Raw genomic sequence first — 27,880 nt, 5'->3', positions numbered from 1 at the left:
GATAGATAGATAGATAGATAGATAGATAGATAGATAGATAGATAGATAATGAGGAAGTTCATATAGAAAGAGACAGTTTAACACAGGAAAATGGCAGGCAGAGAAAAAAGAGAAGTAGAAGGGGGAGGAAAAATGGAAAGATTGTGAGTGGGATAATCGGAAAAGACGAAAGGAAGAATGAAAGAGTGATGGGAAAGTGGGAAATGAACCATGTATTGTGGAATGGCACAAAGGGACAAAGAGGGGGAAAAAAAGATGAAAAATGGGTGAACAGTCAGAGAAAAGATGGTGGAGAGAGGGAGAGAGACAGAGAGAGAGAGAGAGAGAGAGAGAGGGAGAGAGACAGAGAGAGAGAGAGAGAGAGAGAGAGAGAGAGAGAGAGAGAGAGAGAGAGAGAGAGACGGGTGGAGAGGAGTTATTGGGCACTAGCTTGCAGTCAGAGTTGTGATGAACGACTGATTCTCACTGCCATTGCGTCCTTCATGCCTGAAATCCTCTCTATAGCTCCTCCTCTTTATCTCTTTCTTTACAGCTTTTGTCTTTCTTTCATCTCTTTCTTTTCCATTTTCCATTTCTCACACTTTTTCAGCTGGTGAAACAGTTCATTTTTTTTCTTTCAGTTTAATTCCAATCACTCCTTCTCGGAATATCTCTATAGATGTGATTTTATTAATCTACTCCATTACTGACGACTTTATATCCGTCTGATAGACGAGAGTTTAAGACTAAACACCTTTATATTCACACTGATGGACAAACACCATTAAGATTAAAATCATTCAACATTCACCATCAAACATTTAAACCATTTAACATTCTTCAGAAGAACACCAACATTCACCATCAAACACCATCAAACACCAACATTCTCCATCAAACACCATCAAACACCAACATTCTCCATCAAACACCAACATTCACCATCAAACACCATCAAACACCAACATTCTCCATCAAACACCAATATTCATCATCAAACACCAACATACACCATCAAACACCAACATACACCATCAAACACTAACATTCACCATCAAACACCAACATACACCATCAAACACTAACATTCACCATCAAACACCAACATACACCATCAAACACTAACATTCACCATCAAACACCAATATTCATCATCAAACACCAACATACATCAAACACTAACATTCACCATCAAACACCAACATACACCATCAAACACTAACATTCACCATCAAACACCAACATTCACCAACAAACACCAACATTCTTCATAAGTACACCAATATTCATCATCAAACACCAACATACACCATCAAACACCAACATACACCATCAAACACTAACATTCACCATCAAACACCAACATACACCATCAAACACTAACATTCACCATCAAACACCAACATACACCATCAAACACCAACATACACCATCAAACACCAACATACATCATCAAACACCAACATACACCATCAAACACTAACATTCACCATCAAACACCAACATACACCATCAAACACTAACATTCACCATCAAACACCAATATTCATCATCAAACACCAACATACACCATCAAACACCAACATACACCATCAAACACCAACATACATCATCAAACACTAACATTCACCATCAAACACCAACATACACCATCAAACACTAACATTCACCATCAAACACCAACATTCACCAACAAACACCAACATTCTTCATAAGTACACCAATATTCATCATCAAACACCAACATACACCATCAAACACTAACATTCACCATCAAACACCAACATACACCATCAAACACTAACATTCACCATCAAACACCAACATACACCATCAAACACCAATATTCATCATCAAACACCAACATACACCATCAAACACCAACATTCACCATCAAACACCAACATACACCATCAAACACTAACATACACCATCAAACACCAACATACATCATCAAACACTAACATTCACCATCAAACACCAACATACATCATCAAACACCAACATACACCATCAAACACCAGCATCCACCATCATACACCAACATTCTCCATCAAACACCAACATACACCATCAAACACCAACATACATCATCAAACACCAACATACATCATCAAACACCAACATTCACCATCAAACACCAACATACACCATCAAACACCAACATACATCATCAAACACCAGCATACACCATCAAACACCAACATTCTCCATCAAACACCAACATTCACCATCAAACACCAACATTTTCCATCAGACACCAGAATTCACCCATAAATAATAAAGTCAATAATAAAACACCAGCATTCACTATCAAACACCAGCGTTCAGTATCAAACACCAGCATTCACTATCAAACACCAGCATTCACTATCAAACACCAGTGTTCACTATTAAACAACAAAATTCACCAACACCAGCACTCACTATCAAACACCAGCATTCACTATTAAACCCCAGCGTTCATTATTAAACACCAGCATTCACTGCTGAACACCAGCATTCACTATCAAACACCAGAGTTCACTATCAAACACCAGCACTCACTATCAAACACCAGCGTTCACTATTAAACACCAACATTCGCCAACACCAGCATTCACTATCAAATACCAACATTCACTATCAAACACCAGCATTCACTATCAAACACCACCATTCACTATCAAACACCAACATTCACTATTAAACACCAGCGTTCACTATCAAATACCAACATTCACTATCAAACACCAACATTCACTATTAAACACCAGCGTTCACTATTAAACACCAACATTCACTATCAAACACCAACATTCACTATTGAACACCAGCATTCACTATTAAACACCAGCATTCACTATTGAACACCAGCATTCACTATCAAACACCAGCATTCACTATTGAACACCAGCATTCACTATTAAACACCAGCATTCACTATCAAACACCAACATTCACTATTAAACACCAGCATTCACTATTAAACACCAGCGTTCACTATCAAACACCAACATTCACTATCGAACACCAGCATTCACTATTAAACACCAGCATTCACTATCAAACACCAGCATTCACTATCAAACACCAGCATTCACTATCGAACACCAGCATTCACTATCAAACACCAGCATTCACTATCAAACACCAGCGTTCACTATCAAACACCAGCATTCACTATCAAACACCAGCGTTCACTATCAAACACCAGCATTCACTATCAAACACCAGCATTCACTATCAAACACCAGCATTCACTATCAAACACCAGCGTTCACTATCAAACACCAGCGTTCACTATCAAACACCAGCATTCACTATCAAACCCCAACCTTCTTCAAAACCAGCAGAGTTGTGTTTGAGTATGCCGGTGTTGGATGAAGTTGCTGGTGTTTAATAGAGAGTTCATGTCTTATGCCTTTTCTACATTTTAGCACTGCTGTTAGAAACTGTAGGTGTTTGATGGTGAATCCTGGTGTTTGATCTTCAGTGTCAGTGTTTAGTAGTGAATTCGGCTGCAGTATTGAGGCTTGCCTGTGTATGTAGTTCTAGAAGCCGTTAGTAAGAAGCTGGTGTTTTCTCTGAGTCTGATGTGTTCTGGTGTTTGTGGTTATATATGGAATGTGGTACTGCAGGCTTTATAATACGTCTATAAATCTGCTGATAATATTTCCCAGCGTTCCACGGAGGGTTTTTATTTTATTTTTATTTTGTGTTTTGCGATTGCTTTAGCACTGCTGATGGGAAGCGAATTCCACCTGGACGTCTGCTAGTGCACTTCACTCAGGAACACGGCGCTGACAAACTAAAAGAAGAAGCGACAAATTATTTCTGGATGGCCCCAATTCCCTGCGCTCCCTCTCTCTATCCCTCCCTCTCTCTCTCTCTCTGTTCTCTGGTCAGTGTGTTCTCTCAGCAGACGGATGTGATAAGTCTTCGGTGATGTAGCGGCTCTGTAGTTGGTCCCGAGTTGCTGACTGCTCACATTTCGTTCTGTTCCCTCGGAGACGTCCAAGTGCTGAGAAGAAAACTCTATAAAAACTCTCAAAGCCGCAAACACACGTCCTAGCGTAACGCTGCGGCTAGCACGAACCCCCCCACCCCACCCCCCCAGCGTGTGGGCATGTCCTCCTGCATCCTTTACATACGCTGTGTTTTTCTGGCTAGATGAATCACTTTTTTCGAGTGTCTGATTTAAACAATCCAGGATCTAATCTTAATTCTGATTTTAGGAGAGAGATTAAATATTAAGTGTTTATTGTTCCACAGAAGAGATTCACGCTCCACAGGGCGAGGGAATTTAAACAAACAGCTCTGATAATAAAAATAAAAACATAATGAAAAACTCTATAGTATAGATTGTAGAGTATACAGACCTTTCTGTAAATAACAATCAGTGTGTTGTGCTTTATCTGGAGATGAAGTGCACACACACACACACACGCACACACACACACACACACACAGACACACATTTTTTCCTGCATCTGCAACACTGTGATTAATAACAGATCGGATTTCAATTATCGCGTGTCTGTGCTCGCCAGAGAGCTTTGCCTGGACAGAACACACACCTGGGTAATTAAAGGAGGAAACCTGCAGCTCGACCCCAGAGGAAACACCACAGGTCAGTGTATCGACAGCCTGGTGACCAGTAGTTTAGTGATAATGTGGTACTGGGCCACAGAGGAAGTAGAAACCCAGCCAGCTGTGAGAGTGTGTGTGTGTGTGTGAGAGAGAGAGAACATGTGTGTGTGTGAGAGAGAGAGAACGTGTGTGTGTGTGTGTGTGTGTGTGTAAGACAAGTCCTGAAAGTGGAAGTCAGTTTTTACAGGGATGATGGATCACTACGGCATCAGGAACGACTCAACAGGAAAGAGAATCCATTTTTCTTGTTGAAGTTACAGAGAAGGAGATTCTGTGTCCAGGAGTTAAACAAAATCAAACAGCTGTGTGCTGAAACTCCATAATAACAAATAACACAGATTTTATTAACCGAATCAAGGGGAAAGAAGGAGGGAAGAAAGGAAAGAAGGAAGGGAAAAAAGAAGAAGGAAAAATAGAAAAATAGATTTAGTTGACAAAGAAAGAAAGAAAGAAAGAAAGAAAGAAAGAAAGAAAGAAAGAAAGAAAGAAAGAAAGAAAGAAAGAAAGAAAGAAAGAAAGACAGACAGACAGACACAGACAGAGAGGCAGACACACAAAGACAGACACACAGAGAGACAGACAGAGGGACAGACAGGCAGAGAGATAGACAGACACACAGACAGAGAAACAGACAGACAAACAGAGGGACAGAGAGACAGACAGACAGAGGGACAGACACAGGAACAGACAGAGACACAGACAGAGAGACAGACAGACAGAAAAAGAGACAGACAGAGAGAGAGAGAGGCAGACAAACAGACCGAGTGAGAGTGAGTGTGTGACACGTCCTGGAGCCGGAGGTCAGTCTGTAGAGTTTGAAGATGGAGCACTTGAGGATGGACTCATCAGATGAATTTACTTTTGGTTGTGATGACCAGACTGTAGCGTGATGTACAGATGGATCTCTGAGCTGAAACATGTCTAGGATCATTCTTATGGATCACAAGGATCGCTTTAACGAGAAGAGAATCTCTAAACTCCTTTTTCCAATTTCATTCTATTTCTATTCAGAAGTGATCTTCATGCCTTCTAGTTTAATTCTGGTGAATTAAGTCTAAACGTTACATTAATATTTATTCAGTGAAAGTTCATTAATATTCAGAGTCGAGTTACACGGACGTTTCAGTCGATTTTCTGGCCTCCAGATTCAGATTAGTAACATCACACCTCGGGAACGTGGCAGATTATTCCAAGCAGAGGCGAGTGAGACCACATTCAACAGAGAGCGAGAACCACAGTGCAGCGAGGACGGGTTACCTGACCGGTGCTTGTGGAGGAGTAGAAGGAAAGTTAGAAGTCCAGAAGTTTGGAAGAACGTTTGGAGTAAAGAAGTAAGGAAGGAGCATGAAAAAAAAAGAAAAGTTCGGATGGAAGTTTGGAGGAAAGGATCCTTCCTTCAATCCGTCAATATTCATACTGATTATTTTTCACATAACACTCCTGTAACGCTCACATAACGCTCCTGTAACACTCACATAACGCTCCTGTAACGCTCACATAACGCTCCTGTAACACTCACATAACACTCCTGTAACACATAACGTTCCTGTAACACTCACATAACGCTCCTGTAACACATAACGTTCCTGTAACAGTCACATAACACTCCTGTAACACATAACGTTCCTGTAACACTCACATAACGCTCCTGTAACGCTCACATAACACTCCTGTAACACATAACGTTCCTGTAACACATAACGTTCCTGTAACGCTCACATAACGCTCCTGTAACACATAACGTTCCTGTAACAGTCACATAACACTCCTGTAACACATAACGTTCCTGTAACACATAACGTTCCTGTAACGCTCACATAACGCTCCTGTAACACTCACATAACACTCCTGTAACACATAACGTTCCTGTAACACTCACATAACACTCCTGTAACGCTCACATAACGCTCCTGTAACGCTCACATAACACTCCTGTAACACTCACATAACGCTCCTGTAACACTCACATAACGCTCCTGTAACGCTCACATAACGCTCCCGTAACGCTCACATAACACTCCTGTAACGCTCACATAACGCTCCTGTAACGCTCACATAACACTCCTGTAACACTCACATAACGCTCCTGTAACACTCACATAACGCTCCTGTAACGCTCACATAACGCTCCCGTAACGCTCACATAACGCTCCCGTAACACTCACATAATGCTCCCGTAACGCTCACATAACGCTCCTGTAACACTCACATAACGCTCCCGTAACGCTCACATAACGCTCCTGTAACATATAACACTCCTGTAACACATAACGCTCCTGTAACGCTCACATAATGTTCCTGTAACACTCACATAACGCTCCCGTAACGCTCACATAACGCTCCTGTAACGCTCACATAACACTCCTGTAACATATAACGCTCCTGTAACATATAACGCTCCTGTAACATATAACACTCCTGTAACATATAACGCTCCTGTAACATATAACACTCCTGTAACATATAACACTCCTGTAACATATAACACTCCTGTAACACATAACGCTCCTGTAACGCTCACATAACGCTCCTGTAACACTCACATAACGCTCCTGTAACGCTCACATAACACTCCTGTAACGCTCACATAACACTCCTGTAACACTCACATAACACTCCTGTAACGCTCACATAACACTCCTGTAACATATAACGCTCCTGTAACATATAACGCTCCTGTAACATATAACGCTCCTGTAACATATAACGCTCCTGTAACATATAACGCTCCTGTAACATATAACGCTCCTGTAACATATAACGCTCCTGTAACATATAACACTCCTGTAACATATAACGCTCCTGTAACATATAACGCTCCTGTAACATATAACGCTCCTGTAACATATAACGCTTCTGTAACATATAATGCTCCTGTAACATATAACACTCCTGTAACATATAACGCTCCTGTAACATATAACACTCCTGTAACACATAACGCTCCTGTAACGCTCACATAACGCTCCTGTAACGCTCACATAACGCTCCTGTAACACTCACATAACGCTCCTGTAACACTCACATAACGCTCCTGTAACGCTCACATAACACTCCTGTAACGCTCACATAACGCTCCTGTAACGCTCACATAACACTCCTGTAACGCTCACATAACGCTCCTGTAACGCTCACATAACACTCCTGTAACATATAACGCTCCTGTAACATATAACGCTCCTGTAACATATAACACTCCTGTAACATATAACACTCCTGTAACATATAACGCTCCTGTAACATATAACACTCCTGTAACATATAACACTCCTGTAACATATAACACTCCTGTAACATATAACGCTCCTGTAACATATAACGCTCCTGTAACATATAACGCTTCTGTAACATATAACGCTCCTGTAACATATAACGCTCCTGTAACATATAACACTCCTGTAACATATAACGCTCCTGTAACATATAACACTCCTGTAACACTCACATAACGCTCCTGTAACGCTCACATAACGCTCCTGTAACACTCACATAACGCTCCTGTAACACTCACATAACGCTCCTGTAACACTCACATAACGCTCCTGTAACGCTCACATAACACTCCTGTAACGCTCACATAACGCTCCTGTAACGCTCACATAACGCTCCTGTAACGCTCACATAACGCTCCTGTAACGCTCACATAACACTCCCGTAACGCTCACATAACGCTCCTGTAACGCTCACATAACACTCCCGTAACGCTCACATAACGCTCCTATAACACTCACATAACGCTCCTGTAACGCTCACATAACGCTCCTGTAACGCTCACATAACGCTCCTGTAACGCTCACATAACACTCCCGTAACGCTCACATAACGCTCCTATAACACTCACATAACGCTCCTGTAGCGCTCACATAACGCTCACATAACGCTCACATAACGCTCCTGTAACATATAACACTCCTGTAACACATAACGCTCCTGTAATGCTCACATAACGCTCCTGTAACGCTCACATAACGCTCCTATAACACTCACATAACGCTCCTGTAGCGCTCACATAACGCTCACATAACGCTCCTATAACGCTCACATAACGCTCCTGTAACATAAAACACTCCTGTAACACATAACGCTCCTGTAATGCTCACATAACGCTCCTGTAACACTCACATAACGCTCCTGTAACACTCACATAACGCTCCTGTAACGCTCACATAACGCTCCTGTAACGCTCACATAACGCTCCTGTAACGCTCACATAACGCTCCTGTAACGCTCACATAACGCTCCTGTAACATTCCACACACACATGCTCTAATTAACCATGAGACAGTAACATGTTAGCATGTTGTTTTAAATAGCCTCACATACAAGTTGCTTTATTATCACTAATGTTCCACCTGCACATCATCATCATCATCATCATCTTACTGACACACACTTATACAAGGACCTGAATTCTGTCTAACACACACACACACACACACCTGCACTCGGACACCGCTGAGCTAATCAACGCGCTTGTCAAGTGCAGTCCGTTAATCATGTGGAATCACTCGAGCTCACGCGGCCACCGAAGTCGAACCTCTGATTGCAGAGGAAAAACGTTATTTTTTATGTCTATTGACGGATTAACACTGAGACCTAAAACAGGAGCAGATGCTAAAGTTACTCCTGCTCCTTTATGTGTGGAGCACTGGGTTTAGCTTAGCAAAGCCATTTCACGTACATTTACAAAGAAAGAAACACTCACTTTGTCTATGCCTACAAAAAGGAAAGAAAGAAAGAAAGAAAGAAAGAAAGAAAGAAAGATCTCTTCCTGAGCCCTGCCACATGATAATGCTACATAGCTAGCTAAAATTACCTCAGGCGTTTACTGTTAGCGAGCTAGCTTAATTGATTAACTGGAGCTACCGTGACAGAAAACGTCCATATTTAGCATTGTTTATACTGAAGAAACAAATATCTCTATTTTTCATCTATTCTTCTTTTCTAGAATCAGATTCTAACACGCTGTTTATCTGTGACTAAACTTTGTGATGTGTCAAGTTATTTATTTGCCTTTTCGTTCTAATTCTTGTTGGAAAGCTAACGGCTAATCGTGTGAGATCACGCTGAGGTGCTTTAACTGTTTCTGTTTCGGTTCAGGGATTAAAACGGAGCGAGGGAGTGAGACCAGAACACAAACACAAACAAATAAACAAACCCACACAGAGAGCCACGCCGTGCGTTAAGATCAGACCCCGACATTAACTCCGCAGGGCTTTTTTTCCGGAATGTTCAGCCAGTTGGAATCTGCAGTTTTATCGTTCACACTCGGCGTGAGGCGTTAGCACAGTAAAATGACACATTCGGTGTATAATGAGTGTGTTCACGCTCTCGGTGTGAGAGAATAGTCGCACCGTGCCGTACTCCAACCCTGCGTACACGCTAGCATGCTACAAGTAACACGTGTCACGGCTACTGTTGGCACTTGTGGGCGTGGCTTATCTTTCTGTTAAGTGTATTATACCGTATAGGTTTATATCACTGAGCTATAATACAGCATTGCAACCAAGGGCACTAGGACCTGGGGGAAAGCTGCTGCTGGTGCTGTGAGGAAGAAAAACCGAGAGAAATTTTATACAAACAGTAAAAGAAATCACAAATAAAGTGAAAATCTGAGGCAAATAAAGATCAATTTATCTAGACATCGACTATTTAACCCATAACTTTACATTTGTGTGAATTAAAATAAAAGAAAATCCAGCACAGTGCTAATGGCAGCTAGCTGATTTTTTTTTGTCTGTTTATAATTATGTTTAAAGTTGTCAAATTTCTGCAAAACAACAACATAATTCCTGTTTTTATTTAGCTGTAAACAACCGTAATACAAAAAGTGATCATTTAGGTACAGATTTGATTCTGTCACAAAGAAAGAAAGAAAAAGTCTTGATGCATGATGATGCTACCTAGCCAGCTAGCCAAAGTTTTGTTAAAATAAGTAAGAAATGGAAGAGAGAAATAAAGAAGGAAAGCAAGAAAAAAGGGAAGTTGGAGGAAAGATAAAAGGATGGATGGACAAAATCTCCCTTGTCCCGAGTCTATACATGTGAAGATGCTACTTAGCTAGCTACCCCAGGAGCTTCCTGTTAGCGAGCTAGCTTATCTAAGTGAAATTTCCTCACAGAAATTTCCGCACACGTTCTTTAGTCCGTTTATGTGGAGCGATTGCTGCACAAGTCTTAAACTAATCAGCGTCATCTGACCGATCGGGGTAGAAAAATATCGGCGAGAATCAAGGGAAAGGTGTACAAGATACAAGTGGTGAGACCGGCCATGCTGTATGGTTTAGAGACAGTGTCACTGAGACAGAGACAGGAGTCAGAGCTGGAGGTAGCAGAGCTGAAGATGTTGAGGTTCTCTTTGGGAGTGACACGGTTGGACAGGATTAGGAACGAGTACATCAGAGGGACAGCCATGTTGGACGTTTGGGGGACAGAGTTAGAGAGGACAGATTAAGGTGGTTTGGACATGTCCAGAGGAGGGAGAGTGAGTATATTGGTAGGAGAATGTTGGACATGGAGCTGCCAGGCAGGAGGAAAAGAGGAAGGACAAAGAGGAGGTATATGGATGGAATAAATGAGGATATGAAGCTAGTGGGTGTAAGTGTTGAGGATGCAGACGATAGCGATAGGTGGAGAGAGATGATTCCCCTGAAGGGAAAAGCCGGAAGAAGAAGACGCGTATTCTGACCGATCAGACCCACGTTTTTACATTCTACATTTCTCACTCTTTGTCTTGGTTCTTTTGTTTTTCCGGGTGGATCGACGTCCGATCTAACTCAACATGACATCTGAGATAAAAGGAGGAAGCAATTAGAGGTCCTTTACAGAAGTGAGTAAATTTATCTAGCGGATCGTAGCGTAAGACCCCGGTTTCATTAAACCTGGAGCTGAATTATTAATCCGCTGAGGTGAAGGAGATATCGACTGAAATGTGAAGAATGTAAGAAAGTAGAAGAGGAATAAACGAGATGCAGATCTCACACAGATGGGACGTTGTGATGTCATAGTGTCTAAATCCTGGGAAATGATGCAGCTAGAAAATCTCAAAAGTTTGTTACCCAAGAACCATCAAGATAACGACTTTTCTGTTCACAGCGTTCCTCCCTCTCTCTCTCTCTCTCTCTCTCTCTCTGTCTGTCTATCTCTATCTCGTTCTCCCTCTCTGTCTCTCTCTCTCTCTCTCTCCGTGTGTGTGAGAACACTGCTTATGCCATGAAACTGATATATCACCAATATCAGCACCCACTGACCCCTGAATACACACCACATGTACACACACATACACACACACTCTCTCTCTCTCTCTCTCTCTCACACACACACACACACACAGATTGTTGGAGTGCCATTACACACGTGTGGTGAAACTCTGGTGCTGTAAAAGAGAATGGAGTGACAGATCTGTATTTCACACCTGCTTTACTGCTGTATGGATTTGATTTTAGCATCTGATTGATGTAGAATCACACCATCCAAAGACATCTGCTGCTTACTGGGTTTGTGTTAAAGACGAGAATTTTCCCTTTTATTACACTACAGTAAACAAATTTCTGTTTATCATTTCTTCTTCTTCTTCTTCTTCTTCTTTAATAATGAACACAATCATATCTGCTGAAAGGAATGGAGTGGACAGATAACTGAAGTAAATTTCATTACAGTCAAAAGAAATTCACCAAACACTGAAATGAGCTGCATGTGTGTGTGTGTGTGTGTGTAAGAGGGAATATTACTGGTCTCCACAGAGAGTGAGAGAGTGAGGGAGAGAAAGAGAGAGAAAGAGAGTGAGAGAGAGTGAGTGAGAGAGAAATAGAGAGAGAGAGAGAAAGGAGAGAGAGAGAGAGAGAGAGAGAGAGAGAGAGAATGGGGAGAGAGCAAGTGTGATTATGTATAAGGGCTTGAAAGGTGCTCTCCATGCAGCCTGGGTGTGTGTGTGTATGTGTGTGTGTGTGTTTGTGTGTGCGTGTGTGTGAGGGAATATTACTAGCCTTCAAAATAAGCAGACCTCGATTCCAATAAACCAGTGGGATTATTTTAGAGCAGCAGGTGAGATGAAAACCATGAAGCATGATTGATCTGAAACCAACAGGAACTTGTTCTCAAGACATGGTGAGATCTTTACCTGACAGGACCGGCACTGATGTTCAGGCCAGACGAGGCGTAGACAAAGAAAGCAAGCACTTGGGTGTTTCACCGAAAGACAAATTGAGGACTTATCTTGAGGACTTGAGGTCCTGCTGATCCTGTGATTGAGCTCCAGTCAGAATATCACAGTGTTGCATCACACTTACACGAATCCCACACCTGATACACTGCTGCAGGAGACCGTGGAACGTTGTGAGGAATATATATTTGTGGTCAGTGTGAGAAACAGTGGACGAACCTTTCAGCTGATTGAATCAATTATCTCAGTGTATTGAGTGTTTAACTTTACTCACATATTTATGATGATAAATTCATGTGTCCTGCTCTGTTAGAAAATATTTCCTCGTGTTGCTTTGGCTGAGAAAGTCAGCAGTTTGTTCGACAGTTCAGAATAAAGGATTAGACTACAGGATAAAACGTTTTCTCTTCTGAAATCTGACGTCATGAGGTGTGTTTTATTCAGCGTGGAACCTCGGCATACGAACGCCCTCCCCTATGAATTTTCACCTTAAGAATCGAAATTTTGCACGAAATTTGCATCAGCATACAAACAAACCGCGGCTAAGTTGCGCGTACGTCCGGGAGCCGTTCATAACTTACTTCCGTCCGTGGAAATTGTGGAAAGTGAGTTTACGGATTTGTTGTCAGTCAGTGAAAGCTGTTTGGAAAGAGTTAACCCACGAGACCAACACTGTCTTCATCACGCGCTCAAAAGCTAGGTGATTTTTGGGGTGTTTTTTGTTGACAGATTGGTGGTGTAGGTGGTCTGTTCTATTTTTAGCCCAAGCTTGGTGGCACGACTTCCTGTGAGGAGCCTTGACATGGAATGCTTGGCTCGGGTCAGTTCTTTGTAAGCAGCCATATACACTTCATATTGGTCATATTTTTGGGCGGCTGGAACGGATTATCTGCATTTACATTATTTCTTATGAGAAAATTTGTTTCACAATACAAATTTTCAACTGAAAAATGACCAGAACGAATTAAATTCCTATGCCGAGGTTCCACTGTATAATTAGCTTATAAATGCTATATTATTTTTCTGATCCTCTCCTAGACGTGTAGAGATAATATTCCTTATCAAACAGAGCGCTGGATAGGCCACACCCACTCGCATCAACAGCAGTGACTCACTGTAGAAGGCAGATGTGAAATTGAAAAGTTTCCCATGAGGTCGCAACGTTCTCCTCATCTCGTAAAAACCAATCGTCTAACATGCATGACTTACGGCCATCAATTCAAAGCTGCATGAACCTTCAACCCATTCCGGAGTGAAAGCGGTTCCAGAGGCCTGTCTGACCAGCAGAATCTCATTTCACGTTTCTCTGAGCGTATCAGACGGCGGTACGGAGATTACAGAGCTCTCATTATGCCGTTAATCTGCGTTATGGGTAAACTTAGTCGACCTGCCCCAGCTCCTGCCTCACCCCGTGCCTCATTATTGGCCCCCTGATGACCCATTATAGACCTCACGCCTTCTCACACGGGCAAGTCGTACATTATCCCTCAGCAGGACCACAGCCCCCCACCCGGTCCTGCAGTAAAAGCTCCACTCGGCTCCTTCTGCACTTATTCATCTCTATCGATTTTATTTTTTCAGGGCAAAACATCTAAGCGCACAAGGCCGCCATTGATCTGGGCTCCGGAGAGCGAAACACTCCATCAGCTAGCGTAAAGACAAAGGAGTAATGGGGACAAGAACACAGATTATTTTTGTCCCCGGTGCTCCGTTGTTTGTCAGGATTTTATTATTTATTTATTTTTTTGTGGATTGTTCTGTTTGCTTAAACAAATCCTGAGAGGGTTTTCAGCAAAAGAGCAGCACGTGATTCTGCTGTACTGGATCAAGAGGAAGAGCAGCTTCAGGAACCACGGTCTTCTTCAGATGAAGAAAAAGCTGGCACTTTTCAAATCAGTAAACAACTGTACCAAATAATACGTACTAAATAAGATATATTTTTCTCAATATTTGGTAAATGTCGACTCATCTGTTGTACAGACTTAATAAACGAGGGTTTGATGGTTAAACTGGTGATACAGTCTCACATAAACCTGTAGAATGTCTCTTCAACTCTATTCATTTGAAAAGATCCATGAATGTACTGTAGTTTTGATTAAAAATAAATAAATAAATAAATAAATAAATAAATAAAAAGGCAGTGTGATTTTAGGGGGTGTAGTCTGGGGGTGTGATTTGGTGGGGTGGTTTAGGGGTGGGGTTGGGGGGTGTGATTTAGGGGAGTGTTTGGGGGCATGGTTTAGAGGTGTGGTTTGGGGGTATGATTTGGTGGTTTGGTCTGGGGGTGTGGTTTGGTGGTTTGGTTTGGGGGTGTGGTTTGGGGGCGTGTTTTAGTGGTGTGGTTTAGGGGTGTGATTTGGTGGTGTGGTTTGGGGTGTGATTTAGGGGTGTGTTTGGGGTGTGGTTTGGGGTCATGGTTTAGAGGTGTGGTTTAGGGTCATGGTTTAAAGGTGTGGTTTGGGGGTGTGTTTTGGGGTGTGGTTTAGGGGTATGGTTTGGGGGTGTGATTTGGTGGTGTGATTTGGTTGTGTGGTTTGGGGGAGTGGTTTAGGGGTGTGATTTGGGGGTGTGATTTGGCAGTGTGATTTGGAGGTGTTTTGGGGGAGTGGTTTAGGGATATGGTTTGGGGGTGTTATTTGGTGGTGTGGTTTGGGGGAGTGGTTTAGGGGAGTGGTGTGGGGGTGTGATTTGTGGGTGTGGAAATAAGCTTGGCAGATAAAATGGGTGTAAAATGATTCTGAGATTTAAGATCAGCTGCAGCAATATTTTTTATTTTTATTGTCCTGCAGTGAGCTCCAGCAACATCAAACCATCTCCAGCCCTTCTCTAAATTCTAATAGTCTCCAGGAAGCTAGTATGGAGTTCAAAGCGAGAGAGAGAGAGAGAGAGAGAGAGAGAGAAAGAGAGAGAGAGAGAGAGAGTGCACCCTGAGGAACCCTAACACTGAGCACATGCCAGGAGAGGTAATGAAATCACTTTTCCTTTTCTTACAGTCAGAGTTTCAGGAATTTGCAATGTACTACGCAGACATGAGGTTTAATAAACTGATCTGTAGCCAAACATCTGTAATGGTGCCAGAGACTTCAAGAAAATGAAGCAACCAGGAAATGGATAAAATACTGCATGTTGCTATGAAGGGGTCTGATGACCTGAAGATAATAATCTTAGATTTGGTTGATTGTAATTTCAAAATAAGAAACAGTCAATAAATTCATCTAGATATAAGATATTTCAACTTTAGCTAAGACGTCTTCACAGCACACGCAACCTTTTCCAGCATGTACATCACTAGAATTAATGATACATAAGGTGTGGTTTGGGGGTGTGGTTTGAGGTGTGTATTGAGGGTATGGTTTGGGGTGTTTTAGGGTGTGATTTGGGGGTGTGATTTGAGGGCCTGACTTGGGGTTGTGATTTTTGGGGTTGTGATTTTTTGGGGGGTGTGGTTTGAGGGCCTGACTTAGGGTTGTGGTTTTTGGGGGTGTGATTTTTTTGGGGGGGTGTGGTTGAGGGCCTGACTTGGGGTTGGGGTTTTTGGGGGTGTGATTTTTTTGGGGGGGGTGTGGTTGAGGGCCTGACTTGGGGTTGTGGTTTTTGAGGGGTGTTATTTTTTAATTTTTTTGGGGGGGAGGGGTGATTTGGGGGTGTGGCAATAAGCTTGGCAGATATTACAGTATACATCTGGGACAACTGCACTGATCCTCAGTAAGCATGTTATCCTGCTCAGGGTGGGAGTTTATCTGGAGGCTGTACTGGGAATGCTGTCAAGTTGTCATGAACCACATAAAGAACATGTGAAACTCCTCAGGATCGTACCTGGAACCCTGGACTCTCTGTTGCATTACAGTCTTTCATAGCAGCTGAGGTTTAGAGCATGTGTAAAGTCTAATCCAGAACCAAATCTGCTGAAAAGCTCAGAAACGAAGCCTCGGGAATCCAGCGCCAAACTCCGAATACTCCAAACCCAATATTCTTCCACAAGCAGAGAGAAGGAGACTCGCTTCACCAGGAGTAATCCATCACCATGAACCTGAATCGAGCCAGTGCATTTCAACACCTATAAACACTGAGGAGGTTTTAATTCTGTCTGGGAGGGGAGAGAGTAAAGCTCATGTTTATCTCCAGACGTCACTGCATTCACGCTGATCTCAGTTCAGTTTCACTGGAGCTCCTGAGGAACCAAAGCCTTCTGCTCTCTGGATCTGTGGGGTCCTTCCTCTGCAGAACCTTATTATAATAAATGTTTTTCTATCATAGAGCGTTCCTCACAGAACCTCTTTTTGGAAGCTCAGACCTCTGGTGTAGCTCCTGCACCCTGAACAACACTTTACTCCTGTCACTCTGGGTAGGTGTGAAGAACTCTGGGTAAATATTGTCTTCTTAATATCTAGAACCTGTCATTTAGCTCAACTATGTTGCCTTTAAAAAAGAAGTTCTTCAAGGGTTCTTCCAGGGTTTAGTGAATAATGAAGATGTCTCAGCTTCCTACCATGTGGTACAGAGACTCTGTTGTAGGATTCTACACAGAACCTTTATTGCTTCCTCTTTAAGTGCTCTAAATCAGAACTAAACTAACTTTAGCTAGCAATTCTGCTACATCAATCTAGCTAGCAATCTCCTATTTTAATCTAGCATTTTAATACAGCAATCCTTCCACATCTACCTACCATTTCTTCTACACAGTATTAGCAATCCCTCTATATCTACAGTGAGGGAAAAAATGATTTGATCCCCTGCTGATTTTGTACATTTGCCCACTGACAAAGAAATGATCAGTCTGTAATTTTAATGGTAGGTTTATCTGAACAGTGAGAGACAGAATAACAACAAAAACATCCAGAAAAACACATTTTAAAAAAGTTATACATTGATTTGCATTTTATTGAGTGAAATAAGTATTTGACCCCTTTGCAAAACATGACTTAGTACTTGGTGGCAAACCCTTGTTGGCAATCACAGACGTCAGACATTTCTTGTAGTTGGCCACCAGGTTTGCACACATCTCACATCTCAAGGAATTTGGGCCCACTCCTCTTTGCAGATCCTCTCCAAGTCATTAAGGTTTTGTGGCTGACCCTTCAGCTCCCTCCACAGATTTTCTATGGGATTAAGGTCTGGAGACTGGCTAGGCCACTACAGGACCTTAATGTGCTTCTTTTTGAACCACTCCTTTGTTGCCTTGGCCGTGTATTTTGGGTCATTTTCAGGCTGGAATATCCATCCATGACCCATTTTCAATGCCCTGGCTGAGGGAAGGAGGTTCTCACTCAAAATTTGACAGTACATGGCTCTGTCCATTGTCCCTTTGATGCGGTGCGGTTGTCCTGTCCCCTTAGCAGAAAAACACCCCCAAAGCATAATGTTTCCACCTCCATGTTTGACGGTGGGGATGGTCTTCTTGGGGTCATAGGCAGCATTCCTCCTCCTCCAAACATGGCAAGTTGAGTTGATGCCAAAGAGCTGGATTTTGTTCTCATTTGACCACAACACTTTCACCCAGTTCTCCTCTGAATCATTCAGATGTTCACTGGCAAACTTCAGATGGTCCTGTACATGTGCATGTTCTTTAGCAGGGGGACCCTTGCGGGCGCTACTGGATTTCAGTCTTTCACGGCGTAGTGTGTTTTCTTGGTGACTGTGGTCCCAGCTGCCTTGAGATCATTGACAAAATCCTCCAGTGTAATTCTGGGCTGATTCCTCACCGTTCTCATGATCATTGAAACTCCATGAGGTGAGATCTTGCATGGAGCCCCAGACCGAGGAAGATCGACAGTCCTTTTGTGTTTTTTCCATTTGGGAATAATTGCACCAACTGTTGTCACCTTCTCACCAAGCTGCTTGGCGATGGTCTTGTAGCTCATTCCAGCCTTGTGTAGGTCTACAATCTTGTCCCTGACATCCATGGACAGCTCTTTGGTCTTGACCATGATGGAGAGTTTGGAATCTGATTGATTGCTTCCTTCTGTGGACAGGTGTCTTTCATACAGTTAAGGAGCTGAGATTAAGAGCACTCCCTGAGAGTGCTCCTACTGTAATCTCAGCTCCTTACCTGTATAAAAGACACCTGGGAGCCAGAAATCTTTCTGATTGATAGGGGATCAAATACTTATTTCACTCATTAAAATGCAAATCAATGTAGAACTTTTCTGAAATGCGTTTTTCTGGATTTTTTTGTTGTTATTCTGTCTCTCACTGTTCAAATACACCGACCATTAAAATTACAGACTGATCATTTCTTTGTCAGTGGGCAAACGTACAAAATCAGCAGGGGATCAAATCATTTTTTCCCTCACTGTAGCTAGCAATCTGGCTACATCTAGCTCACAATCCCTTTAAAGCTAGTGATCCTTTAAATTTACTGAACAACCTCCCCAGCTAACAATCCCACTTCATCTAGCTAGCGATTCTTCTACAAATAAATACCAATCCCTCTACATCAAGCTAACAATCCCTCTATATCTAGCTAATGATTTATCTACATCATGCTAACATTCCCTCTACATTGAGCTAGCAAACATTTTACACATTATTAGCAATCCCTCTCCATCTATCTTAGGATGGCTGTACATCTAGCTAATCATCGCTTGTGATCCTTCTACATCTATCTAGCTATCTAGAAAATTAACATTCAAGTTAACAATAGCTCATAATAATTTTCCACACAAATGTGTCAGTTCGCTCAGGAGGGAGTTAGCATACAGTGGTGACTTTAGCTAGCATTTCAAAACAGCACATTCTTCCAAATTCCACCAGAATTACAGCAATCGCTTAATTATTGAAATATCTGGCGGGTTTTGGTGTGCTAGTTTGCTAAGCCTGAGAGCTAAACGGCTCCGTTAGCACCGGATCTTGTCGAAAATGCTGAATTCATGAAGCAGAATGAGATCAGTTTCATTTTTAGCGCCGGGTGATTGGTACTGCTGCCATCTTAGCATACGCTTTGTGCTCTGGTGCTTGAAATGAGACCCTGGTGTCTTAAAAGCTTTTCTCCACTTCAACATTTTCCCCAAATCCTTCACCGGGGGGGAGAGAGAGAGAGAGAGAGTGAGAGACAAAGAGAGGGAGACAGAGAGAGGGAGACAGAGAGAGAGAGAGAGAGAGAGAGAGATTGAGAGAGAAAGAGAGGGAGACAGAGAGAGAGAGAGAGAGAGAGAGAGAGAGAGAGAGAGAGAAGAAAAGCCGATCTGAGCGAGTCGCCTGAACGCCGGTAAACGCCCCGGTGCTCCAGCAGACCGATCTGACCTTGAAGATGATGAGCTGAATAATGGAGCTGAGAAGAACTAAAAAGGAGCCGAGCTCGGCGTTTTTAATCAGTCACCTCTCTCTCTCTCTCTCTCTCTCTCTCTCTCTCTCTCTCTCTCTCTCTTTTCTCCCCGATGTGATGTGTAATGAGAAATCCCGAACAGCCATCTGCTAGCTCTGCTGCACTTCCTGTTCTCTTAAAGGTCAAATTACAAATGTTACATTCAGCTCACATTTACAAATCTCAAATGTTTTTAACCCTGAAACTGAGATCTGATTAGTTTCCATCAGATTAGATCGGATCAGATATGTTTTACACTTTAGTGTGCAGCCGCCTGGGAAAATCCAGCTCATGGAGAAATTCTTACTGGATACAAAATACAAGGAGAAAAACACAGGGTTTCAAATTTCAAGAATAAAGTCTTCTCGATTTAACACTGTAGCATTTTATCAAAGAATCAGGATTTTATTCTTAATAATTTAATTTAATAATTAAGTAATAAATAGTTTATCTTTACATAATACTTAAATGTTATTATTTACAATAATATTATTTATTATTTAATAACAATATTATGACATTTTTCTCAAAATTGTACAAATGTATTCTTAAAATATTGCAATTTTTATTATATTATTAATTACTTTCTCTCAATATTACAATTTTTTTCTTTTAAATCCTTAAAATTTATTATTCAAATATTGTGTCTTTTTTCTTGTAATATTATAAAAAAAAGTTTTTTGCAATATTTTCTAATTTTCTCAGAGGAGTATGGCTTAATTCTTGAAACATTGTGATTTTTTTTTCTCATAATAATATTATTATTTTCTCATATCATGATGTTTTTCTCTAAATCATATGATTTAATTCTTGAATTTTTGCAAAATTATTTGCATAATATCAGATATTAAAAGATTTGTTCTTGATTTTCAAATATTACAAATTTATTTATTATTTCTTTCTTTTTTTATTATTAATTAATTAACTCTTTTATTTATTTATGTATTTATTGTTTATTTATTTATTTTCTTTGTTAGTTTATTATCAATTGATTAATTAATTAATTTTTTTTATATAAAAGTAAAACACTGTGGTCATTTTCTTGGTTTACATGAAGTAGCTATCCAAAAGATTTCCAAAAAAAAAAAACACATACACAAGCTCACAGACGCACATGATTGGCTAGTGCCACTATGATTGACAGGAGAAGTGAGTAAGCCCCTCCCTCCAAAAAAAACCCAGCCAAATATACCTATCGCTTATTAACATCTAAGTCACCTCACTTCAGATTTTTGTTGTGAGAACTCAGACCCAGAACACTGTATTATTTCTCCACCACACTGACGATGAATTCTGGAATCTGATTGGTCAGCAGGAGTCTCTATCACGTTTCTATAAACAGCAGCTCAGCGCTCGTGACGGCGAGGCAGCTGGCGAGTCTCTGAAAAGACGCTTTGTTGTCCGTTCGCATCGCTCTGGAAAGTCAAACACTCGTCTACCAGGATGCGTGTTTACTTCAGGAATTGTTCATGAGTTCGGAACACCAGAGCCACCCAAACTGGACACCGTGATCTAGAATCCTAAACGACTTCCTGCAGCATTCGTTTACCGCAGAATCGTTTATTTAATTACTGTCAGGGTCAGAGTCGTTCCTGAGAAGCGCAAAGGCAGTGACGGAGCAATCCGTCTTACACACACACACACACACACACATTTACACGCTCATTCAATTTAACAGTGTTCAGCGTGGGTTGTTCTGGAGGGGGAAGGGCAGAAGGAAGCAGAGAAAGTGGCGGGAAAACACACAAACATGGACAATCCCCAAACAGATACTGTTCTTATTTGAAGGATAAATAAATGCAAATAAAGTGAAAATGCAAATTTTTGAGAAATAATAACTTAAAATTTAATTTCTAAAATAAGCGTCACGTTAGGTTCGAGTCGCGGCAACGACGAGACCAGAGATCACTCGCTCACGACCTACGACTTCCTAGGCTACACAGATTATAACGAGACATTAAAGACAAAAAAGGGTCGAATACTTACAACCATACCGTTTAGTGACACCCAGCAATCCGGAGGAAAGTCCTGGAGCAGAGGAACCAGGAACTGCAGACATCCGTCCCAGTGACACAGCAAGAGCATCATCCCAATCAGGTTAAAGATTCTTACCACTGCACTCGCCAGGTCGTAGGTCATGTGGAAAATCTGACAAAAAAAAGAAACATGCGTGAGGTCAGTCGTCAGATCTCTAGTTCCTGATATTTAGTTTTTGTCCTGTTAGTGTTACAGCGATTCAGCGAGGTACTGTTTCCTGACACAAAGCCACAGTCCTGAGTGCAGCTCCTCGATCAGGACTGAAAGATATTTATCATTTCTTCACAAAAACATTTTTATTTAAACGATTGTTTATTGATACATATACTATATTGCCAAAAGTTTTGGGACACCCCTCCCCAAATCATTGAGTTCAGGTGTTGTTTTTCAGGTGTTGGACTCGGCCCCTTAGTTCCAGTGAAAGGAACTCTTAATGCTTCAGCTTCATACCAAGACATTTTGGACAATTTCATGCTCTTTGTGGGAACAGTTTGGGGATGACCCCTTCCTGTTCCAACATGACTGCACACCAGTGACCAAAGCAAGGTCCATAAAGACATGGATGAGTGAGTTTGGTGTGGAGGAACTTGACTGGCCTGCACAGAGTCCTGACCTCAACCCCACAGAACACCTTTGGGATGAATTAGAGTGGAGACTGTGAGCCAGACCTTCTCGTCCAAGAATAAATGGCTACTAAGATGGTTCTACGTTTGTGTTACGTTTGCTAGCAAACAGAAAAAGGAACAGTTCCATACAGAACCTAAAGTGGTTCTATCACTTGCTTTACACATATTCACTTTTAAAAATTAACAAAGAGAATTTACAGCAATGCTATAGAAGAACCATTTTTGGTTCCTCAAAGAACTTTTCAGGAAACGTTTCTTAAAAGAACCCCTTTTTTCTTAGTACCATGTAGAATATTATTGTAGTCTAAAGAACCTTTTTCCCGCTACAGAGAACCTGTGCATAGATCCAGACACCCTGACAACTCACATCGTTCTACACAGAACCTTAATTTTTTTTGGGAAAAAATGGCCAGTAGTCAACCCCAGGGTTCTATACAGAACCACACACGGAACCTATTTTATTGTTATCCAGTACATCCACTCGATATAATTAGCCGTTTTCAGCATTTTTGTAGAAATTCCTGTGTAAAAAGCTCAGACCTGTGAAACCACGCCCACATTTTTCACGTCTTCTGAAACTCATTAGCCTGCCCGTTACGCCCGTTACACCGAATCCATGCAATAACAGAAACAAGCTGCGTTCTAAGATCCGTCTGTTTCTAGAAACCAGACCGAATCCTGCTGCAGGTTTATCAGATTCATTCAGATTCCATAAAGAAGTGTTTTTTCCTTCATCCGTTTGACCTTTTTGCGCTGACTAACTCACTCGGAGCACGTCGTAGGAGGAAAGTGTTTCTGAGAAACATGACACAGCATGTGTGGGGGCTGAAGACTGAACACACATCACTCACCACCAACAGCAGCAACATACAGATAACGTACACCTAACACACCGTAAAGCAGGTGAAATCTTCACCAGGTAAACACTGAGGGCTCGGACGCTGTTAGCCACTCGATACAAGAGCAGGTCAGTGGGACGCTCGTCTCATCCACCACAGCTCCAGTTTTCAGTGTTTAAAAAACTTCACTGAAGTGTATTAGCTTAGCTTAGCTCAAGAGGGACATTATAACACACACACACACACACACACACACACACACATGGCTTTACAGCTCAGTCAGAAATAGAGCAATGAGGTTGGGTGAGGTAAGGCAGGATGACGTGAGGTGAGGTGAAGCAGGGTGAGGCAGGGTGAGGTGAGATGAGGTGAGGCAGGACAAAATGAGGTATGAGGCAGGGTCAAGATGAGGCAGGGTAAGGTGTGATTAGACAGGGGGAGGTGAAATGGGTGAGGTGAGGCGAGGTGAGGCAGGGTGAGGTGATGTGAGGCAGGGTAAGACAGGGGGAGGTGCAATGGGTGAGGTGAGGTGAGGCAGGGTGAGGTGAGGTGAGGTAGGCTGATGTGAGATGGGTGAGGTAAGGCTGGGTGAAGTGAGATGGGTGAGGTAAGGCAGGGTTAGGCGAGGTGAGGTGAGGCAGGTTGAGGTGAGATGGGTGAGGTGAGGCAGAATGAGGCAATGTGAGGTGAGGCAGGGTGAGGTTAGAGAAGGCAGGGTGAGGTTAGACAAGGCAGGGTGAGGTTAGACAAGGCAGGGCGAGGTGAGATAAGGCAAGGCGAGGCAGCGAGGCCATGCTTATGCAGTGCTAGCATGTGTTCTCAGTGACCATCTCTTCACCTCCATCTGCTCTAAATCACACATCTGGACCTCCCCTTCATTAAGAAATCTATTCTTAGAGATCTGTTCAAATAAAAGCGTCCACTTCAGGGTTAAGAACACGTCCTGGACACTGAGTAATGCTGACCTTCTGTTTCCTGACGCAGAAATAGTGCTGAGGTTGTAGGAATCTTGAGGACATGTGGACACGTTCCCCTGGGGTCCAGTAAACTGTGATGTTTTCAGGTCATGTGACGCTGAAGCGTCGTGCAGTGTCTGATTGGCTGTCTGTTGCTAAGCAACCAGGCATCCCTCATCGTAGCAACAGCTCCTTGTATCGCACTGTACACGTCTGTAGAAGACGTGCTGATAACACAGGTGGAGTATTGGAGACGTGTGTCAGTGTCAGTTACACGTCTGAGACACGCCACACATCTCCATGAACACGTGACACGTGACCGGATCTACAACCTGAACATGAATATAAGTGTTTCAGTGTTAATCTTACAGAGCTTACAGATCCAGCTCAGAGTTACAGTATGAGGTCACATATAAATAGTACTGCTTCTCTTACACACACACACACACACACATACACACACACTCACACACACACATACACATACACACATACACACACTCACACACACACACAGGAGCTGATGAGGCTCACATCCTCGAGTACAAGAAATCACAGCTGTTTAACAAAACTGTAATAACTTCACACTGTCTTTCTTTAATTTACAACAAACAAAACTCAGCCATGAGCTCTCTCTCTCTCTCTGTCTTTCTCTCTGTCTCTCTCTCTCTTTTTCTTTCTGTCTCTCTCTCTTTCTCTCTCTATCCTGTGAGCTGCAGAAGTCTCTGGAACGTGGTTAATCTTCCCGAGTCAGAGATACTGTACCATCGTACTGTACAGGAGGATAAAATTAGCAGCCAGTCACATAGTGGCCTGTCCACTGCTCTATCCTATAGCTCTCTCTCACACACACACACACACACACACACTCCAGTCCTTCAGGACAGAGGAAGAGAGGCACGGATGGATGAGCGGGAAGACACACGCTGTTTGAATTGTTAATGTTTCACACAGAAATCACAACAAAATGGAGGAAAAGCATCAGAGAGAGAGAGAGAGAGAGAGAGAGAGAGAGAGATAAAGGCAGTTAAAGAACAAAGAATCAGAGAAATAAGAAATAGCAAAGAGAGCTAGAAATAGAGAGAGAGGGAGAGAGTAAGAGACAATGAGGGGGGGGTACAAAGAGAGAGTGATAGAGACAGAAAGAGAGAGAAAGAACTACTGAGACACCTGTATACAGACTGACAGTGAGAGGGACAGAGAGAGAGAGAGAGAGAAAGAGAGAGAGAAACAGTGCTACCCAGTGCTTTTATGTAAATTTTGAAAATGTGAATTAGACTTTAATGTAAAAATCCAAAAAATGTGGTGCAAAAAAATGTAGAACCTGGTCATGCTCTCTGGTGGGCGGGGCTTTCTCTCTCTCTCTCTCTCTCTCTCTCTCTCTCTCTCTCTCTCTCCTGTCAGTCACACAGACTGCAGCCAATCCTGACAGTGCTTTACTCTGAGTGAGTTACACTTTGGGTTTAGGAAAAAGGAAAAACGTCTTCATCAGAGGAATAATGTTTGCTGGCAAAAAAACAAACCACAAGCAATAGCTCCAGACCCAGACCCAGACCCAGCCTGCCGTCTGACCTCATCATCCCCCAGTGACAGGTTCTTCCTCTCTGACCATAACCCGTTTTATTTCACTGATTCTGTTGGTGGTTCTGAGAAACCCTGTGCTGAGAAACGGAGGTTTTTTCACAGTTGTGTGTGTAATCAGAGGTAGAAACATGACAGTGGTGAAATGATGGTGTTGTAGCATCTGACACGTTCTCATCTCTCCCTCAGGCCAGAGCTGGAGGAGGAAAGAGAGATGTGAAGGCGAGAGGAGAGAGATTTCACCTAAATGGACTTGTGTACAAACTGCAGCTAATCCTCATTAAAAAGTCAGTCAGTTAGACGGAGGAACGGCTCCGGGGAAAAGAGCTTTTACACAATTAACCAGATCTTTAAGGAGCTACTACTCTGAGGGCCAGATGTAAGAACAGGAGGAGGCGTGACTCGATATGGCCAGAAATAATACGATACGTCAATGATTCCTGTAGCTCATCATGCATAACAGGCCTGGGACACGCCCACTACACACCTACTACACACTATTACACACCTACTACACACTATTACACACTACTACACACTATTACACACTATTACACACCTACTACACACTACTACACACTATTACACACTATTACACACCTACTACACACTACTACACACTATTACACACTATTACACACCTACTACACACCTACTACACACTATTACACACTATTACACACCTACTACACACTACTACACACTATTACACACTATTACACACTATTACACACCTACTACACACTATTACACACCTACTACACACTATTACACACCTACTACACACTATTACACACTATTACACACCTACTACACACTATTACACACTATTACACACCTACTACACACTATTACACACCTACTACACACTATTACACACTATTACACACCTACTACACACTATTACACACTATTACACACTATTACACACCTACTACACACTATTACACACTACTACACACTATTACACACTATTACACACCTACTACACACTATTACACACTATTACACACCTACTACACACTATTACACACTATTACACACTACTACACACTATTACACACTATTACACACCTACTACACACTATTACACACTATTACACACCTACTACACACTATTACACACTATTACACACCTACTACACACTATTACACACTATTACACACCTACTACACACTATTACACACCTACTACACACTACTACACACTATTACACACCTACTACACACTATTACACACCTACTACACACTATTACACACTACTACACACTATTACACACTATTACACACCTACTACACACTATTACACACTATTACACACTACTACACACTATTACACACCTACTACACACTATTACACACTATTACACACTATTACACACCTACTACACACTATTACACACTATTACACACCTACTACACACTATTACACACTATTACACACTACTACACACTACTACACACTATTACACACTACTACACACTATTACACACTATTACACACCTACTACACACTATTACACACTATTACACACTATTACACACCTACTACACACTATTACACACTATTACACACTACTACACACTATTACACACTATTACACACTATTACACACTATTACACACCTACTACACACTATTACACACTATTACACACCTACTACACACTATTACACACCTACTACACACTATTACACACTATTACACACCTACTACACACTATTACACACTATTACACACTACTACACACTACTACACACTATTAC

The 27,880-nt window shown here is 41.9% G+C and overlaps 1 protein-coding gene across 2 annotated transcripts in view; it reads right to left on the bottom strand.

Moving 5' to 3' along the window:
- LOC131368686 (potassium/sodium hyperpolarization-activated cyclic nucleotide-gated channel 1) overlaps positions 1-27,880 on the bottom strand; it is a 124,102-nt gene that overhangs the window by 48,381 nt on the left and 47,841 nt on the right. For both annotated transcript variants that reach the window (XM_058414730.1, XM_058414731.1), the window contains exon 3: positions 22,061-22,222. In XM_058414730.1, the coding sequence (XP_058270713.1) occupies positions 22,061-22,222 (162 nt within the window). The remainder of the gene's footprint in view (positions 1-22,060; positions 22,223-27,880) is intronic.

This window comes from Hemibagrus wyckioides, linkage group LG18 (assembly GCF_019097595.1).
Source record: "Hemibagrus wyckioides isolate EC202008001 linkage group LG18, SWU_Hwy_1.0, whole genome shotgun sequence".
Classification (NCBI taxonomy): Eukaryota; Metazoa; Chordata; class Actinopteri; order Siluriformes; family Bagridae; genus Hemibagrus; species Hemibagrus wyckioides.
Note: the sequence above shows the minus strand (reverse complement) of the source record. Positions and strands in the feature narration are given on the sequence as shown.